The sequence below is a fragment of the Indicator indicator genome, chromosome 34 (assembly GCF_027791375.1).
Source record: "Indicator indicator isolate 239-I01 chromosome 34, UM_Iind_1.1, whole genome shotgun sequence".
NCBI lineage: Eukaryota > Metazoa > Chordata > Aves > Piciformes > Indicatoridae > Indicator > Indicator indicator.
This window is the reverse complement of record NC_072043.1, coordinates 3,041,576-3,061,729: the sequence shown is the minus strand read 5'-3', so window position 1 is coordinate 3,061,729 and position 20,154 is coordinate 3,041,576. Positions and strand designations below refer to the sequence as shown.

At 47.5% G+C, this 20,154-nt stretch overlaps 1 protein-coding gene across 1 annotated transcript; it reads right to left on the bottom strand.

Annotated features, from left to right (window-relative positions):
* Positions 1-561: 561 nt before the first annotated feature.
* On the bottom strand, positions 562-18,901 carry TBCEL (tubulin folding cofactor E like). The gene is made up of 8 exons (XM_054395695.1): positions 18,874-18,901; positions 15,533-15,682; positions 13,164-13,303; positions 9,740-9,921; positions 9,138-9,394; positions 6,308-6,434; positions 5,657-5,773; positions 562-923 (listed from the first exon to the last, which is right to left on the bottom strand). The coding sequence occupies exons 2-8, from the start codon at positions 15,663-15,665 to the stop codon at positions 605-607; spliced, it is 1,275 nt and encodes a 424-aa protein (XP_054251670.1). The 5' UTR covers positions 15,666-15,682; positions 18,874-18,901; the 3' UTR covers positions 562-604.
* Between the last annotated feature and the right edge of the window lie 1,253 nt (positions 18,902-20,154).

Sequence of the window (20,154 nt, the reverse complement as noted above, 5' to 3'; positions counted from 1 at the left end):
ACTAAGTACCTGAGCTCTGAATCAAGCGGAATACTGTTTTGAGATCTCTTCAGTGAACTCGAGCACAACAAAAGGTTGAAACAGCACCCAGTTGCAAAAAAATAGTTCAGCAAGCTCAAGCCACAGTCAGATAGCTAGGCCAAAAGGGTGCTCTGGTGGAGCCAAACCCCCCCCAAAAAATTTAGAAGAAGAAGAAAAAAAAAAAAACTGAAACAAACAATCAAATTCTGCCCCGAGCTATCTCATCCCCTAGGAACTCTAGCATTCCTTAGCTTGAACAAGTGACCATGCCAAATCACGAGTATCCCGGAGCATCAAAGGAAACAGCAAGGTATTGCACACACTGAAACACATGCACTGAAGTCAGTTGTCACCTCAAGGTCACCTGCAGTGGATGGTGGGCATGGTTCTCCCATCAGGGCACTTCCTCTGGGCTAAGAAATCACCTGCTACAGAAAGGCAACCAAACCTCGACCAACCAACTGAAATAAAACCCTTGCAAAAAACTCCTTAATGCATGTGTGTGGGGGTGTGTGTGAGTGTGTGTATGGGGTGTGTGAGTGTGTGTGTGTGCATGGGTGTGCACTCACAAGGTCAAAAGAGGCTATTTCATTCTGGGCTCCACGTATATCTTATCTCCATCCCGAATGCCGTAGGAGTGCAGTGCTCGCGAGCTGTATTTCATCTCCTCAGGACCAAAAGGAGCTTCCTGGTCCAAGTAGAAGAGCAGCATGTTGCTTGTTGACAGCTGCACCACAGTTTTTAAGTGCTTCTTCAACTCTGCCACAGTCTGATCGAGCCGGATTGACATCTCTTCCACCTTATCCTGGAAGTGAACCTCCACCTTCACGCTGCTCTGTGGCCGAAGATCCACAACTGCTAAAGGTTCCAGCTTCCCGTACTTGGTGACCAGCTCATGGTACCTGAAAAACAACACGAGCTCAGAGTTACAGCCAGAGCACACTGTTCTGCTTGATAGCAGTACCCCACTTTTTTTTTTTTTTTTATCCAGAGAATGCACAGTGAGTGGATGCCATGAGGGTCCAAGGTGCAATTCATCTAAAGCTCAGAACTCTCTGATGAGAGCTAAAACCAGAACCCAGACTGAGGCAGCCTCAGTCTCTGTGTCAGAGACTAGCAGGCATATGGCTCTTCAGAAACATCTCACAGTTTAAACAGCACTTCACTCAAAGTGGGAAGGATGGATGAGGGTCTCCTGAGTAAAGAAAGTTGCTGAGTTAGCATCCAAAGCCCCTAAGTGTGTGCCTCTCTCCTGCCCAGCAGTGACTAAAGGAAAACCTCAGCTTTCTTCTCCATTTGCCACCAAATCCCTCACACTTTGTGAGACCAAATGTTCTTCACGAAACAACATTTGTCATGATGACCCTAAGAGGCATCCATGAGGCATGAATCTATTTTCTCACCTGCCAATCGTGCACAGGGCAATGTTTCTCTCAGGCAAGCTGCTGAAAACAAGACCCACAAAGCCTATCCTCTCTAAGTCACTGTCTCCCAGTCCTCAAGCTGCACTGTGGCGCAAACACAAACCCAAGTGACCATCTGTCTAGCTGAAGAAGGTGAAGTTATTATTGATCTAAGATATTTGAGTTGACTGGTCTCTAAAGAGATTCCTGACCAAAACTGAACTGAAATGAAGCTCTCTACTGGGCTCCTACAATTTCAGAAACTCCAGTTGTGGCTGCAGTGGGATTTGGAAGAAAGAGAGGACACTACATTCACAGGAATCTATGCCTCCTGCTGCAGTGAAAACACTTCACTACAGAGTGCCAGACCAAGCTCACACAAAAGGTGCAGTCCTCAGTCTAGATTCCCAGTACTTGTGGCTTCACAGTCTGACTGGTTTTCAGACACTCCTGCTGTTTCCCAAGAGGCCATCTAGGTCTAAATGCTACACCCCACTGTGCATAACAAGACTCCGACTCTAGGTGAGCTCCTGCAGCCTGGAAGCTGACAACAAACAGTGGGCTTCTTGCCGAGTGATCCTTCAACACCTACTATAAAACAATATGGGAATTTTACTAGCAAAGCCACACACTCCATGGTCACTTTCTCCTCAGGAGCCAAGTTCTTTGACTGCCCTCCACAAGGTTTCTCTTTGGGAGCCATCCCCTGCCCTGCAAAGCTCCTCTCACCCTCCTGCCGCCTCCAGCAGGTATTGCTCTGATCAGGCAAGGCTGCATCTGCCCTGCCTGGCTGGGAAAGAGGTGAAATGGCAGCTCAGAACACAATGTGACTGAAATGACAAAGCCCGAGAGCTGCTGAGGAAAGGTAACATTTCAGAGGCTCTCCAGTCTGGGCTGCACAGAAAGCTCTTTTTGTTCCCAGTCTGAGACTGAGCTGAATGCAATCGGTGCTGTGTCACAGCCCCTGTCGAGTGCTGATGGGACCTGGCAGGCCGGCTGACCCCAGGGAGTCCTGCTGAAGGCAAGAATGTTCCTGGAGAACAGCAGACCCTCTGTCTGCTGGGAAATGAGGTAAAGGCCACAACACACTAGGATTTCCCTACTCTCACGGACAAAATGAGCCTTCACCAAGGGCAGAGTGTCCAAAGGCAGGCCAGTGCCCTGCTCTCACAGTCGCAGGGTGATAGGATCAGGCCCATTTGTTTGGAGAAGACATTAGTGCCGAGAGGAGACAATGTGCTCCTCATATTGTGTCCACTGGGCTCCCACCTGCAGTAAAAGCCAGGGCTAGCCAACCTGGTGGGTTTATTTGTGGCACAGTTTCCACTGCAGACCAGCAACAATTCCTCATGTGCCATCCAGAAGTGCTGTCGTGATTCACGTGCTAGGGAGAACTGCAGTGAACAGGGCTGATGGTGGGAAGAGTATGAAGAGGGGCACAAATCTCAAGCAAGCTGAGAAGCTGAGAGAGGTAAGTGGCCTAAGATTGCCCGAATGTGTGCTGTGAATACACAGAGGGGCCTGCAATGTTGTCTTAAATTTCCCCATGTTGAGGAAAGGCAGAACAAGCTTGGCAAGCCTGCTCCTTGCATGCTAGCTGCAGCCTGCAAAGAAAGTGAGGAGTCTGAATGAGTGGCTTCCCTCAGATCAATAAGGATGAAGGCAAACTGCTCATTTGCTGCTTTTGTACCCCGATAATAGGCACCCTGGAGACTTTCATAATCACCCTTTACAGCCTGGCAGATGCTGGTTGCCAGAGCAGAGGATGCTGAAGTCCTGAACCTGGCTGAAAGTGCCTCTGATACTCTGCAGATAAACAGTGGACCAGACAAGCAGAGGACTCATTAAAACAGCCACAGCCACAAAGACATCACTCCAGGAGACAGCCAATATTGGATTGTACACTTGGCGCTGCCTTCTAAGCCGAGACATCCAGAGAGAGAAATTATGGTGTCCACTCCCCTCCCTTCCCAATCCCTTCAAGCTGCAGCCCATCAGGACATGCAATGCAAGCAGAGGGGCTGCCATGAGAGAGGATGCTGCTCACTTAGCACATGCTACATCTCAGCAGGCTTGAGGGGGCTGCTTCCACTCGTAAGTTATCTGTGCCCAAGTGCATTTTCTTCCTCTGCTTGAGGCAGCACTGCAATGCAGATGCTGTGCCCCAGCAGCAACAGGCCTGTGTCCTGATTAGATTACAAACCACCTTTGGAGAGACCACACTAGATCTGGGAGCAAAGAGGCAGCTTGAACAACGAGCACAGACACAATCCCTCTGCAAGGAATGTTTGGTTTCCTTTCCTACAGGGGCTGCTGCATAAGGGTCCAGGCACTGAAACCCAGCCCTTGGCACTAGGGACACTCTCAACCATCTGCAGCCTCCCTATAAAATAGTCTGTAGTGGCACACAACTCCTCCAGAACAGAACAACCCTCTTTAGCAGCTGCACAAGTCTCCTGGAAACGCTGCACAGATGAAGGGATTCGGACAAAGAGCCTATTGAGCAGGAAAGGGGCAGTGCCAGTGCTTAAAGGGTAGGGAATCAGAAGGGGAGGTAACTCTCCTGTACCACACCAAAAGAGCATAAAGCCTGCATGGGGCACAAGAGTAGCCCAGCTTTTTTGGAGGGGTGAGTTATTACTAATTTCTAATCATGAGCTCCCACCTGGAAACTGATCCCAGTTGTGTGCTGCACTGTGTAACTGTTTGAGTGCACACAGCCTAGTCCTAAAGGACATGTCCCGACAGTAGCTGTACCACCCTGTGTCCTCAGCAACATCCAGGACATTCAGGGCACCTCTCAGAACAATCCTCAGAGACACAAGTCCAGGAGAAAAAGATCTAGAGCCTGCCAGGTATTTATTTACCTCTCTTCACGTGCACAAACCCTTCTTCCTGAGCTCAGGGCAGCACATTGTTCCACTAGGAACACAAACAGTGACCAGATTCCATTTGCACCTTTATCATCCATATTGGGCCATACCTTCTCTGCTTCAGTTTGTCCCTACCTCTGGCTGTCCCCTTAGACACACACATATACACACACACTCTTGTTCTACTCCCTTTCTGAAAAGAAAGGGCTGTGAAGCTTTGTGGTCTGAGAGGTGCATGAGGCTTCTAAGGCAAAAGGCAAGTAAGTGCAGTGGCTTGATGCTCCATGAGCCTTCCTCAGCCCACTAAGAAGCAATAAGTAGATGCTGGCACTGAGAAGATAGCAACTGAACAGCATCTGTCAAAGTTCATTAGTTTACCAAGATGAACGGATCATTTGCCATACTTTTTTGGCAAGGAAAAGCCATCAGACTTGTGATCTGCAGGTCTGAAAGTCAGGGCACAGGTTCCTATCATCAGTCACATTCCCCACACCAGATGGTCAAGAGAATTAGATGGCCTGGCCTGGCACCAGAGATCATGATCTGTACTGGCTTTTGGTGACTCCTAAACATAGGTGGATTATGAAGATAGCCATCAGGGAGGCCAGGAAGATCATGAACCCAGCAGTCATGTTGTTTAATGGCATTTGACATGGACACTTGAGGCCAAATTTGACTCAGAAGTGATTCTACAAGTCATCAGACAACAACAGTAACTAAAACAGGCTGAGGAAGGCAAGACAGGAAGAAGGTGAGGGATGTTTTTTTCATGGAACATCTAGCCCAGATGTGTCATGCAACAACATCTGTTCAGTCACCTCTCATTCTGCCTTGCCACCCTTCTGCCTCTCCTCTTCAATCCATACCTGAATGGGATCCATACCTGAATGGGATCCACACCTGAATGGGATCCACACCTGAATGGGATCCATACCTGATGGGGATCCATACCTGATGGGGATCCATACCTGAAAGGGATCCACACCTGAAAGGGATCCACACCTGAATGGGATCCACACCTGAATGGGATCCATATCTGATTGGGATCCACACCTGAATGGGATCCATATCTGATTGGGATCCATACCTGATGGGGATCCATACCTGAAAGGGATCCACACCTGAATGGGATCCATACCTGAATGGGATCCATATCTGAATGGAATCCATATCTGAATGGGATCCATACTTGAATGGGATCCATACCTGAATGGGATCCACACCTGAATGGGATCCACACCTGAATGGGATCCACACCTGAATGGGATCCATACCTGAAGGGGATCCATACCTGAAGGGGATCCACACCTGAATGGGATCCATACCTGAATGGGATCCATATCTGATTGGGATCTATACCTGAAGGGGACCTCCTCCTCCGGGAACTCCATGTAGTAGCGGATGAAGAACCGCTCCGAGTCCTCTCGCTCCCCATCCGCCACAATGCTTCCGTTGAGCTTGACGATAGATGGCAACCTGCATGCAGACACCCCAAGAAATCCAGTCAGCAAGAACAGAAACCCAGGCACCAAGAAGACAGCCACCATCAAAAGCTAAGTGCCACAGCAGGAGAATCTTGCCAGGTAGTTGATGCTTTAGTTCCTTCAAAAATGAGATTCATAGAATGCCCTAGGTTGGAAGGCACCTCAGAGATTGTCTACTCCAATGTCCCCACCATGGGGCAGGGATGCCTCTCAACTAGACTTGGTTGCCCAAAGCTTGAAGAGGACAAATTCCAAGCAGTTTTTCCAAGCACACTCAAAACTAAGCATTGTCATTTCCCCACACATGTACACAGGCAGCTATGAGACTCAAAGAATTCTCTAGGAAGTTAAACTTAACATTTCCACTGCTCCCACTTTCCCACACAACCAAACAAAAGCTCCAAGCTTTCTGAGCAGCGAATTCATACAAAGCCCCATCTCCTAACAGCCTCTTCCTCCCATTTCCTGCTCCCTGCCATTCATTGCCATGTAATGCTCCTGCTGAGCAGAATAAACAAGAACAGACCTGGCTATTAGCAGCTTCCTGCGTTCTTCAGTGGTGTAGGACTGCAGCAGAGGGATTCCTAGCAATTTCACTTCCTCGAGCTTGGGAAAAGAATTTAACTTGTCAATGTCTTCCCAGCAATGCAGGCCTGCTCAGAAGAAAAGATTTGCTTAAACAAACACAGATAATGCATCATGTATCCAAGATCATCAGACACAGCAAAGAACATATGTGACAGGCAAGTGTCAGCTGCTGTTCCTTTGAGAAGTCAGCTTCTTGCTCATGCTGCACTGCAAAAAATCTTTCATTCACTTACAGAAGTTTAAATTCTCTTTTGGAGTCTAAAAGGATGATCTCCATGGCTGATTAGGCAGCTTAGACTTTTATGGACCATTCAGCCTTTGGCCTCACTGCTGAGGACTGACTGGCATCAGTTATGATGGTTGTACCTATAAAGGGATGCTGCCTTAAGTAGTATTAAAGTCTCCAGGACTTTGGTCATTCCAGGCATCACTAAACAGCCAGCAAACTGCTTTACCTCACACACACAACCACCTTGGGTCCCATTTCTGCTCACGACCCAATGGTAAAAGAGTCCCAGAAGCCATCCAGCCATTGAAAGAAAAAGGCTTTATCTCAATTGCAGGCCCCTCAAGACCTGACAGCTGGGATCACAAGGCAAGCAGAGAGAGCAAAATAAAAAAGCTGAGGATTGAGCAGTGGTACAGCCCTGACTACACAGCAAGATCAACACTACTTGTCCTGGCTTCCCTTTGTTGTGACCACTGAAATGTTTACCACAAAGCTGCTCTGCTGACTGTTCCAGAAGCTTACAGTGTCAACATGAGTTTCTCCAACCAACAGCTCCACCGACAGAGCATAGAAAACAGGAAAAAAACAGGAAAATCATCAGTTCAACCAAATCCAGGGGTCCCATCTGAGCTAAGCCTGTCAGGAAATGCCAAGTTCAAGCCCAAACTGTGAGTCACAAAAACAACTCAGAAGAAGGGGATCTTTCCAGAGCAGAAACAAAACTCCTAAGTATCACAGCACTGTCTGCAAGACAGGTAGAGAAGGTTTCCTTTCCTCATAGCACTAAGAACACTTCTGCCAGGGCCACCTAGGCCTAAAGCCATCCTCTTGGTATTGGTATCTGGCATGCTTACAGACAAATTGAGCAGCAGTTTGTGACAGGAGAACTCTTCCACCTGATCTCCAGGGTGCAATGTCACCAAAGAACACCCAGTACCTCTCTGAAAGGTCTGAAGCTGTCATAGCTAGGAAAAAGCCAGTCCTGAGAGACAGCCACCTCTGAAGGAGAAATTGCTGTCAGCCACGGCATCTGCCTTGGCAGGAAAAACTCTTCATCCTCTTGTGATCCCACTGTGCTGTAACTTCACTAAAAACCATTATCTTTAGCTCAGCTCTCATCTCCACTGAGCTGAAAGAGCCTGCAAAAAGAGACACCAGTTAGGAGTCTTCACATGACAGAATTTTGGAGTGCAGCAGCTTTCCATGGAAAAAAAATAAATAATAAAAAAAACGTTGAACATGTTCCTTGGGATTTCTGTGTGGCTTTCAGCTCCCAGAACATCAAATGCAATGCAAAGGATCCAGAGTTCTTAAAATACCTGGCAGCAACACTGCACAACTGCTTACCACAGGTGCACTTGCTGCTCAGTGAGACACTGCTTTCAAAGCCAGCTTAACAGGCTTTTCTTCCTCTAGTTTAGCTTTAAGCTTTTATTCCAGGGATTCCTTGATGCTTACATTGCAGAGCACACTAATAAAATACCTCCTCCCTGAGCTAACACTTAACTACCACTTGCACAGCATATAAAGCTGTAAAGAACAAAAGAGGGTGATGCATTAAGTAGCCCTGCAGAAGTGGCATCTCACAAGCACGTCACAGCCCTCACCAGCTGCCCTGCAGCTCCCTCTCTCTGAGGGCAGGGTGCCCTTCCCAATTTGCCAAGTGCTTGGTCTCTTTCTGGAGTGTTGGCTGAAAATCCTCTGGGGATGAAGTGTTAAAGCAGCCTTGTGGTGAGCTTCCAATAACTGAGCACAGATGACAGACAGCTTTTTGATGGTGAATGCTCAGCCCTTACATGCCACAGACCTACACAAACACTCATTTTCCCCAAGATAAAACAGGGAATAAAAGGCAAAATGGGATTCTTTCATCCACTCCACTGTCAGATATTTATTTATCCTCCTCCAGCTAGGAGCACCTGAGGCAGGGACAGGAAACAGAGGGAAACTACTAATGTCAGAAACCATCACCACCCTACTTTGAATCACTGCCAGTCCCTGCTCCCTTAACTCATCTTTTAGATAACAACTAACTCCCAAAAGCAGCAGGTGAAGCCCAGAGAAACAGGCAGGTAGATTTCTTGCCTGTTTTCTTCTCCTAACACTAACTTCTTCAGGTCAGTGCACTTCAGTACTTCTGCTTGCTTGGCCCTGCATTAGCACCATTAGGAACCTGTCCTTCAGTAAGACAGGTCTGTTGGGACTACATTTATCAACAGCTTCTTGCTTCTACCAAGAAGTCAGCATAGACTGGGACAAAGGTCACTGAGCATCTTCATCTCTGCTACAGCAACAGAACCATCCCAAAGGTTTAAGCTCTTGCTCAGCATTTCTGCCTTCACCTGCTTCCCTCTATACTTTGCAGGAAGAAATGCTGGCTGTAGGCTACTTACAGGCCTAAGAAACAACCACCCCAAGGCCAAAGTATCAAAGAGTACAAAGCAAGTGTGTTTTTCACCTGTCGAGGAAGAAAGACCTGATCCATCACACTGCTGAGAACACAAAGCACACTAAAAGCAGGCTCCTACCAGGCTCTCACCTGACTTGTGCAAATTGATGGATCTCAGGTTGGGGAACAGCCTTGCCAAGGAATCTTCTGACTCTTCGATGGTGGTGAGGTTGTTGTTAGCCAGAATTAGTGTGTCCAGAGATGGAAACATAATCCCCAATTTTCGAATTTCAGTCCAGTCTTGAAGATTATTGTCAGTTATGTGGAGTAATTTGAGAGACTGACAGCACACTGAAGAACAAGACACTGTTTCATAGTCGTTAAGGCACAGGAAGAGCTCCTCCAAGCTGCAAAGGGGAAGAAAGATCACATCAGCATCTCAACACAGCTCGAGAAACAGCAGCTCTCTTAGGTACAGAGAGCTCCTACATTTTTGGGATGATAATCCATATTTGGTATCTAGATTTGGAGTAGAAGCCAGGCTTTGCAGTGTCACAAAAGTTCAGCTTTTAAGACAATGTAAAGCTTTCACCTTGCTAAGCACCCAAGGAAAAAAAAAATCCTTTTTTTCTCTATTGATCATGTTTGCATCCTGAAGCTCCTCTCATCCCTCCCCATGCGGATTTGATAAGCCAGCATTGCCCTGAATGCAAAGAGCAGCCCTTTCCTCACCCAAGTCCCCAAGTGCTTACTCTGGTAATTCCTGCAGGATTGTGTGGACTGTTTCCCAGGAAGCTTTGCTGTTGTTGAGCACAAGTTTGCGAACCCCAGCGAATGAGCCGGCACACCTCCTCTCTAGAACAGACAGGCTGAGAGGGTTGGAACTCAAGTTGAGAAACTCCAAGTGGGGAACGTTGGACACAATTTTACTGACCTAAAGTGGGGAGGGAGAAATAAAATTAAAAAAAAAAAAAGAGAAAAAAAAAAAGAAAAAGAAATGTGTATCAGGCAGTAATCAGACCTCAGGCAATAAAATCCCATCCCCTACGTGGGGGCCCTTTGGAATCACCACAAGCTAAAGAAATGATATGGGGGAAAGAAGTCTTCTGCATAACTACTTGTAATTAATACTGCAGCTATGCACTGATCTAGATTGGTTGGTTAATTGCTCATTCACCTCAACAGTTCATTCAGTTACACTCTCCAAGCAGCCTGATAAAAGAAAGCTAGTCTCTTAGAAGAGGACATAAAACCCACCTCCACACCAAGCTGAAGCAGCAGCATGTTAGAGGGGCCAGCATGCTGTACCCCTCTGTTAGCAGAGGGGCAATGGGCACATCTCTTGAGTTTATGGCCAACACTCTGACCACTTGCTCAGCCTCCCACTGCTCCCCACTAGCCACAGTCCTTGCCATTTGCCCAGGAAGCAGCTGCCTGTACAGACACAATGAATTTCTTATGTGATTCCCTCACTCTGAAAACAGCACCTTTCTTACAACCAATTCGAACCTTCCAGTGGCTCTGCTTGGGGCTGCTTTCTCTTTTTGTGTGTACTGATGTGCACCTGAGGGCAAAGTAGCAGAGAAGTAAAGAAGAAATATCAAGGAAGAGAAAGAAAAGCCAGACACGACGTCTCCAGCTCCAGATTGTGTGACAGGGGTGGGTGCCAACCAAGGCACTGCTGACACACAGAAAGCTAAGGGGACAAGTTACTTAGGTGATCAATTTGTAGCTATCTAATAATGATTAAGTGAACAGAACCACCAGGCCACATGGATTTGTAAAGAACACACCACATTTTTCACTGCAAGGGTGGTCAGGCACAGGCTGCCCAGGGAGGTGGTTGGGTCACCATCCCTGGATATGTTTAAAGGTCCTTTAGATGTGGTGCTTAAGGATATGGTTTAGTGGTGAGCTTGGCAGACTAGGGTTGATGACTGGACCTGATGACCTCAAGGGTCTTTTCCAACCTGAGTGATCTTATGATCAACCTAATTTTACTCTTTGACCGGGAAACTGACTCAGTGGGAATTAGTGTAAGGGAATGGCAGCTTCTGACACCATCTGGACACCAGTCATGTAGGCAAACTGGGGGCTTAGAGTGCCCAGGGCAGTTTAAGTTAAGAGTTCAACATGAAAAGTCAGCAGATAGACCAAGGGAGTGCTCTCATTATGTTTTCATTGGCCAAAGTCATCTGGTTTCTTACTGTGTGGTGACACTGGGGTGGGAAAGGCTGCCATGACATCGTGCTACAAGACTAGAAGCCAAAGTGAAGCCATCCAAAGCCTTCAAAACAGAAGCTGAGTGCAAGGACAGTCAAAGTCCTTTTCCCTTTTGGGGAAAAGGACATTCATCCAGAAAATAATTATGAGTCAGAGACACCTGGCTAGAGAGCTCCACTCCACAAAGCAATTGAGATGGGAGGAGATGGAGCAGACCATGACATACACAGGTCAATAACAGGGCCCAGCTGCCAGCAAAGGACAATTGTCTCAGGCAGAGCTGAATTCACGTCTTGCACACGTGCTGCTGGAGGTAATTAGTCTGCCTCACTGCACACATCATCTTGGGTGATGTCATGTTTTTGGGTGCTACACCTTAAGAAGGAAGTAGACAAACTGGAATGATATCAGAGCAACAAAACACAGGAGTTAGAAAAAATGGCCTACAAAGAAGTGGATTTTTTTTCAGTATTATATTAAAATAGGAAAAGGAGATCAGAAAGCTCTTCTGTGTGGGTTAGAAACAGAGATGAATGCTCCTCCACACCTGCTGACAACAGGGCAGGGCTTAAATTGCAGCATAAGAGACTTAGGTTACATAGTTCAGACGACGAGGTTATTAGCTAGGCATGGGAAGAGGCTACCCAGGCATCTGGAATCTCCATCAGGGGTCTGGAATCTCCCTCACTGGCAGTTTGTAAGAGTTGGGTAGATATTTATCTGTTGTGGATGGGCTGTGAGAACTTAATCCTGTCTCAAAGGTATGTGGAAAGCTGTTAATTTCCTGCTTTACTGTGGCTCATGCAGAAGCTGGCAAATTGTGCCATCCATGGTAGCCTAAAGATTCTGAGCAAACAGCAGAGTGAGAGGCATGCAGCTTGCCAGTGAGGAGTGGATGTGCAGCTCTGCCAGCTGCTTACCAGACATGAGGTCAGCCCCACTAAGAGGCACACCAGGAGCGGAGAGGCAGCACCTCATCACTGTGGGAGGGGGCCTTTTGGGGTCAGAATAAAACAGGTCAGAAGACACCATCCCAGTTCTCAGTATAAAACCATCTTCCCTGGCTCTCATCTCAGCACACAAGTTTAAGATCTCTCTCCCACCCACCGAGCTAATACCTTTCAGGCTGACAAGCAAATAACAGGAACAGGGAAACTCATCCCACTTCTGACTTTGTGCCCCCTGTGCCAGAGCTGGGACATGCCTGCAAACACTGCTTTCACTACCTGTTTACAGGCACAGGAGTCTGATGCAACAGAAACAGATGACCGTTGATTCATACCACATTTATGTTGCACATCCTGCTCTCCTCCACCTATTCCCAACAATAAACACTAACGTAAAAGCAGAGTGTAAAGCAGTGAGGAACTATTAACAACACCTGAACAGATTGCCCTGGTATTACTCACATTTCATTGCATTTCTCTAAGCTTATTTCATCCAAGCACTTCAGAGGATTTTACAATAGCATTTAGCACTAATTAAAGAGGCCTCAGGAATATCCTTGGAGGTAAATATTATTAAACCTGGTTTGCAGATAGGGAAACAAAAGCAGAGAGAGGATAAACACCTTGCCCAGCATCACAGAATCAGTGGCAAAGCTGGGAATCAACTGTTGTTATCAAAACAGTTCTTACTCTGCTGAAAACTCCACTGCTCATTAACCTCTTGACGTCAGAAACACCACTTCTGTTGCTTTGCATGATAAAAAAGAAATATATATGTCAACTGCATAGCAAGATTGTAAATGGAGTGAACTACCCCAATGGATTAAATTCATCAAGCTTATTGCTCAATTGTTGTCAAAGTAAATAAGCATCAACCTCAAAGATGAGAAAGAGGGCACAAAAAATGGAAATCTCTCTCCTTTAAATGAACAAAGCACTCCTACAACACGTTGGCAGTCACAGTAATAGCCATCCAAGGTGTTCAGAACACATGTAACCATTTTACCTCATGCCAGTCTTCCAGTTTATTGTCAGAGAGGTCCAGCTCAGACACGTGGGCACAGAAGGCAGCGATTTCATTCTCATCCCCTGCGCAGGTTATGCCACAGCTGTTCAGCACCAGCACACTGGGGAGGTTCAGGCGATCTGAAAGAGGGCAAGAGGAGAGATGCCCTCTGCTCAGCACTGAATGCCTTAGATACAGAAGGTGACAAACAAACAAGCATGACCTTCAGCAAAGATCAGGAACTCCACAATTCACACATATTTTAGGATCTCAGGATAAGCATGGACTTAATGACAAGTGACCAGCGTTGATCAAGAAGTCTGCTTGTGCCTAACCACAGAATGTCACTCACTACTAGCACTCCTCAGCTACTACCAGCATCTCTGTCCACACTGCAGCAGGGATGGGCCAGTGCTCTGCAGTTCACAATATGTCTCATATCAGCTCTTGCCAGAATTTATGCTCTTCCCCAGCAGGCATCTGCTACTGCAGATAGGATGCAGGACTAGGTGGACCTTACATAGGGGCAGACTCCTTTGCCCTCTTGTACTTAGCCCACTTGGAGTTATAACAACAAGGATGCACTTACACGTTTATTTTCTAAGCTTTCCCTTTTCAACAATGTAGAATATGTATTCTTACATCCTGGAAAACCTTAGGTCTTTACTCTGCTTTTTATGATTCTGCTTTGTTTCAGCTCTAGTTCCTTCTCATGCAAGCAAATGTCACGAACAAGGAAATGGATCTCAGTTACAGCCTGACCTCCTAAAGCCAAAACACAACCAAGTTGAAAACTGTAGATTTATAACAGGAAATCATTTCTACACAAGAAATCCACATTTAGGCAAGGCAAGCCATCACTCTTACACTCTCACATACAATACACCTCCTCCCATTGCTGTGGAGTAGCAAAAGCTGTTCAAATTTAAAAAAGAAAAGGTGGCCCTTTGTCTCATGAATACTTGGCATCTACATGACCAGAAAGGGATGCCAGCAGCAGACAATTTGTTGGAATGATCAGAGTTTGTGAGTTTCCTGGATGCTTGAAGGCTTCAGCTTCTTTAAAGGATTGGAATTCTTTGAGGATAAGTCATGTCTCAGTCACATCTTAACACCTGGAAACCTGTCCTCTTCTCAGCATCCAAACAGCTCAGCCAAGCAGGAGAGGGGGCAGTGACTGAATATTCCAGCAGGCCAGTTTTCTGTTTGTGTTGATTTTGAGTGACATGAAGTACATTTTATCCTCAACTGACCTCAAACCCTTTTCTCTCCTCTGTCAAACTCAGTCACTGTGAACTTCATCCAGCTAACTTCCAGAGTTATTTTCCCCTTTGGGGCTGGTTATGATACAAACGGACCTGATGGGAATTGAAATTAACAGATCTAGATGGGCAAAAGGATACACAAAGTTCTGGGGTGATAAATGTGAATCTCAGACTGATCTGGCCAAAGCAAGAACCAAATGCTAACATCAGAGCGTGGGGGAAGACTACAGGGTGTCAAAGAGCAGGAAAGAGTAACAGATTCTGCAGCCTAGGAGGCTCAAGGACATGCATGGGGAGCACAGCACTTCAGACACATCTATCTGAAACTCCCTCAAGGAGTTAAGGTCAGAAGCAAAGGAGAGAGAGCATTTCTCCACTAAGTCAGCATAAGAACAGTCAGAGAGCACTTGATACATTGAGAACCAAAGAAAACCACAAATTCATTTCTTTTGTCACAAAAGAAGCCAGATGAAGATTCAATGACTGCACTTTGCTCAAAATACCACAGAATGGTTTGGGTTGGAAGCGACCTTAAAGATCATCCACTTCCACTCCCTCCTGCCATGGGCAGGGAAACCTTCCACCAGACCAGGCTGCTCAAGGCTTCAATCCAGCCCAGCCTTATGGTCCACTCCTGTGTGCACTGGACTCCTGTACCTGCAGGCATTGATGCAAGTTGATGGAACTGCACAACACCACTACCACGTGGACCAACCTCAAATATAGATCAAAAGGTAAGCATCTGTTAGGCCAGCTCTGCCCAAATACCTCTCGTTGCAGCCAATAACAAAACAGCATCACTAATCTCAAGAAAATAAGCTCCAAGGACTGCTGAATCCTCAAAACTGAGCACTGCACAGGGCTTTATTTCCATGTTTCATTCACAGGATGCTGATTCTGTTACACTGTAGGGAAACCTTACTTGTTTTTTTTACCGCCACCAGTTCAGTCACAGATGAACTTTCTGCCTTAGAGTATCTCAAATCTTCAGTTAGAAACACATTATAACACATTGTGATGTTTCTTTTTCTTCTTTCAACACAAGCAAGAACAATCTGACCCCACAGAGAGCTCCACAGATGCTCAGGAAAACCAGAAGCCTACCTTTCATAGGTGAGCCCTGTGGGGTTGCTGGGACATGCACCCCCACACCAGGTCCACGACGATATGGGAAGTTCTCAGGGCTGTATTTCTCACAAAGAACTTGCATGAAACTCCTTCCACTGGGCTGGTCCATGCTCCCTTCTTGGACTTCTAGTTAATACAGAAAAGAACAGAGCACACAGACAGTCAGCAGCTAAAAATCACTTCCAGTAGTAGTCCTTAGGAACACAGGACAGAAAGTGACCAGATGGGCCATGGGTTTGACTTCTGACTTGCAGATTAGTCTAACAGGGCATATTTCAGACTCCAGAGTACAGTAAAGCACTACCTGAAAACAATCCAAAGCCAGAGAGAGGGCCCATGCTACACACACATGCTTTCAATCACACCATCACAGGACAAGCACAGGATGACCTTGCCCTGCATGCTCTTACAGGACAATCCCCAATACGCCCCAGAGTGCAAAAGGGGATTTCTGTACCTCCCAGAAGTATACTCAAACACACTTCCAGCTGGGAGGGGAAAGAGCAAAGAGTAATTTATGAGTAAGAGATGGCTCAGAAAGGTGTTTTCATTCTGTAACCTCCCTTTTGTCTAACTTGGGACTTTTAGTCAGGATCAGCTTTTTGCATGGGGCAAAAAAAGGAAAAGGAAAAAGGACCTGCAGCTCCCTAACTGTTTATAGCAAAGCACCATACAAAGTGGGTTACAGTTTGGTTTTGTAAAACAGGATCAATGCTGTAAACAGCCAGAGTTCAACAGCCTCTGGTGTCATGGAAATGCTCCAGCTTGATAGCAAACTCACTCAGCATATCTCAGGGCCCTCACCTTCACTGGAAGCAAGCTTTGGCCTTGAAAGGAGCATCATCACTTCTCCTCTGACAGCTGCACAGAACTACAGTTCTTCCATCCTGCTTGGGCTTCTAACTGCAACACAACTGCTGTGTCACAAAACACTCTCGAGCACATATGAGCACATCACTTGGCCAGTCCAAAAGGCAAGTTTTGCCAACTTCAATTTTGCAGATGCTTAATGTATCTGGAAGATAAACATGCCCCCCATATCAACATATGGCACAGAACAGCACAGGAAAAAGGCCTCACCACACTGCAGGCTGCTGCTGTGCCTAGAAAGATACTGAGTGTCAGCTGGAAGAATATTTGCAGAGAGATACCACCATGGCCAGCCTTCTGCCAGGCCCTGTGTGGAACCACACTTATCTGTGCTGCTTTCCTCTGAACTTGGCATCTATGGTTTCCTGGCTAAAAAAGGAGTCAAGCTTGATGCACGTAGAGAGAAAGAGAACTATGTTGTTCTCACGTTTCACAGGGACTTGTACTTCAAAGCCAGACCTTTTACCCACCACAAACATGGAGGAGAGATCCACATCCATCCATTCTAACAACACAAGGCATGGACTTGCAGGAATCAGCTGCAGATTTCCACAGCCACCCATTCTAACAACACAAGGCATGAGCTTGCAGGAATCAGCTGCAGTCAGATTTCCTACAGCATTTAATTTTACACTAAAACATTCTGCATGCCTCAGGAACAATTTGCCTTGACAGACAAGGCTGAAAGGCCTCATTCTAGAGTGGTTTGGGAGCTCAGTACTATAGGACAGACAGATTCTGCTTTCTAAACAAACATTCAGATCCCCTGGTCTGGAAATTCTGGAATTCCCCCTATGCATAAAGCTGTCTGTCCTTCACACTGCTACTATTCATTCAGTCAACACTGTTCCTCTTTATCTACTAAGCAAACATCAGCTGGGAATCCCACAGGAGAACATCAGCTAAGTATCACATTAGAGGTAAAAAAATGGGTTTTCAGCTACAACACAAGAGCAATTCAGAAAGGAGAAAAGTCCCCCATGACATTTACATTCAACAACCTGGAATCACAAACATTTTCTCTCTCAAACTTTACCTTTCCATGCCAGTGCCACTGCCAGATGACAAAAATGTCAGGGAGTAGGCAGTCACCTTTTCCACTTCCCTTCTCATCAGACTTCACATTCACTACAATCACCTATCCTGCAATTGCCTTCTTTGAATCACCACAACTGCTTAAGAGCCAGGGTTAACAGAATATTCAAAGCAAGCATGACCCCATTCCAAATGCATGTTGTCTGTACAAGGGTAGGACAGGATGATTTGCAAGGTGCACAATTCTGAATATTTCCCTACTGACAGCACAAGAATGATTCCTATCCCAAAATAACTTCAGGGCTTCTAAATGACAGCATAAATTGCAAAAGATGTGCTCAGTCTTTGAAAGATGTCAATGAACAGCCTTTGTGGTCTACATTTAAGCACTCTGCTGGCAGTCTGTGGCCCCAGTGACATAAAACATGACACAACTCTGACTTGAGATCCAAGGGGAACCCAGCGGGCTGCTGCTGCTGCTAAGTGAAGTGAAAGAACACTAGAAATGACAGGAAAAATATTCTTCTCCTCATCCCATAAGCCTGTGAGGAAAATATGAGACCTTTCAGGAGAATTACATCGTTAATGGCATTCTAATGAATTCCAGTGCCATTCGAACACTTTCAGAGCAGGTCCTAACCAGTCACACACCAAACACACTTTGACATGTTTGTATACATGAAAAACAAAGCATGAGGAACGGATGCAACAGAACAAACTCCTGCCTAGAAGAAGCTGCTATGTCCTTCTCCTCAGACATGATTCAGGGAAATTATTTTTTGAGGTGATCTTGAGAGATAGAGGAGTGAATACTGTTATGGTGGGCAGACTGCCCTCTGAGTCACCAGGACAAGCACCCAAGCATGTGAAACGCTGTCAGGGTCTTCATCCAAGCAAGCACAACTCTTTGATCAGCCATCAGCGTAACACACTTCTGGCAGCAGCCGATGCTAATGGCAGGGCCCGACGATGGAACCCGCACCAGAGACGCCAGACATGCCACCTGCCGTGCTCCCGGCCCAGACTCGGACATTATGCTACTGAACCAACAGTCCCCTCAGGGGCTGCGGGGAAAAACAACTCCGCCGCAGAAGTCGGTGGGGGCTGGTCTGTTGGTCCCTGCCCAGGCTGCTGGGCCCCACGGCGGGCTACGACAAGCCGGGAGTCCTCCAGCCCCGAACCCCCAGAGGCCTCCCTCCGAGCTTTGCAGCCTCTACCGACCCGACCACCTCGAACACGATCGTTACCCTGTCCCTACCTGCCCTCACACGGCCCGGCGGGGCCGGACGACGGGTCGCGCCCTGTGACAACAGCCTCCCCGGCTCCGGCTCTGGCCCCGCCGCACGGCTGGCCGGTGAGGGCCGGTAGCAGCCACAGCCACAACCCCCCCCGCCGCCCCCGGCCCCGCTCACCCAGGCCCGGCGGCCGCGTCCCGCATTGACCCGGAAGCAGCTCCCCGGCACGTGAGCCTCAGCGGTCACGTGCCGGGCCCGGCCGGCGGCGCCGCTATTGCCATGGAGACGCCGCCACCTCCCCGCCGCCCGGCATGCACAGCGCCGCCCCCCCGATGTCACCGAGCCTCGGCTGTGACGTCACGCAGTGGTGGGGGCAGGGGACGCTCCGATGGCCGCAGCTCCGGGGTTGAGCCCTGGCTGGGGGGAGTTCACCGGCAGAGCCCAGAGCTGCAGCCAGCGGTAGCTGGGATGCTGTGGCGTGGAACGGCAGAGAGCCCTGCGGGGAGGCTGCTGCGCCCCTTTGCTGCCGTGCTTTACCAGTGTGCCCGTGTCTTGCCTGCTCGCTCCCTGGTTGGTGGCACCATGTTTTCTGTGGTGGCTGGTCGTGACCTCAGAAGCAAGGGTAATAAATCATGCAGGGAGTAAGATCGTGCTGAGCAAACCTGCCTAGCAACGAACCAGCCTGGTTCCCCATCTCCACCCTTGCTGGGGTTGCACGATAAGAATCAGAAAGTGCCTGAAATGTGGCCTCTCGTTCCTGCTGCTGGAAGGGAGGTTTGGAGAAGAGCTGCATGAGTCGTGGCCAAATGGCTGCACCACATCCACGCGCTCTGCCCACCCTGTAACATCATCAGGACAACTTTATCCTGTTACTTACACACTGATCTATGCACCATCCACTGAGGCAGCAGCACACAATGGCAGCATTGTGAGTGCTACCACGGGTAAAAGACAAGAAAATGTGTTCAGCATCAGCCCTGAAGGCGAGGGACTGCTTTAATTCCTGCTCTGCCATGTATTTCCATCCTCTCTTTGGACTGACCATGTAGGCTTGCACCACAGATTTGCAGTCTGGAGACTAAAGCAGGAGACAGACAACTGAAGCTAGGTCAAGGAGGAAATTCTTCTGGGATCCTCCAGAGTTTTAACACGTTTGACTAAGGATATCTCAGCAGAAAATATCCATCCCAAGAAGCAAAGTGAGCCTCAGGCAAACCATTGGCAAAGTTAGAACCATCAGCACATTAGCTAAACCCCAGCTGCAAAGTTAAAAACTGCATTAGGCTTAGGCAGAAGTGCTCCAAGCTATTACTGCTCCTAAAATTCAGCTCTTCTGTCTTCCATTCCCTGCATCTCCTTGGTGCCGGGTCTTGGTTCACACACAGGAGCTTTTTTAATGAAGCATTGGGTATGTATCTTCAAGACTTGGGTAGAGAAAGCCTGACTGACTTGTCAGCC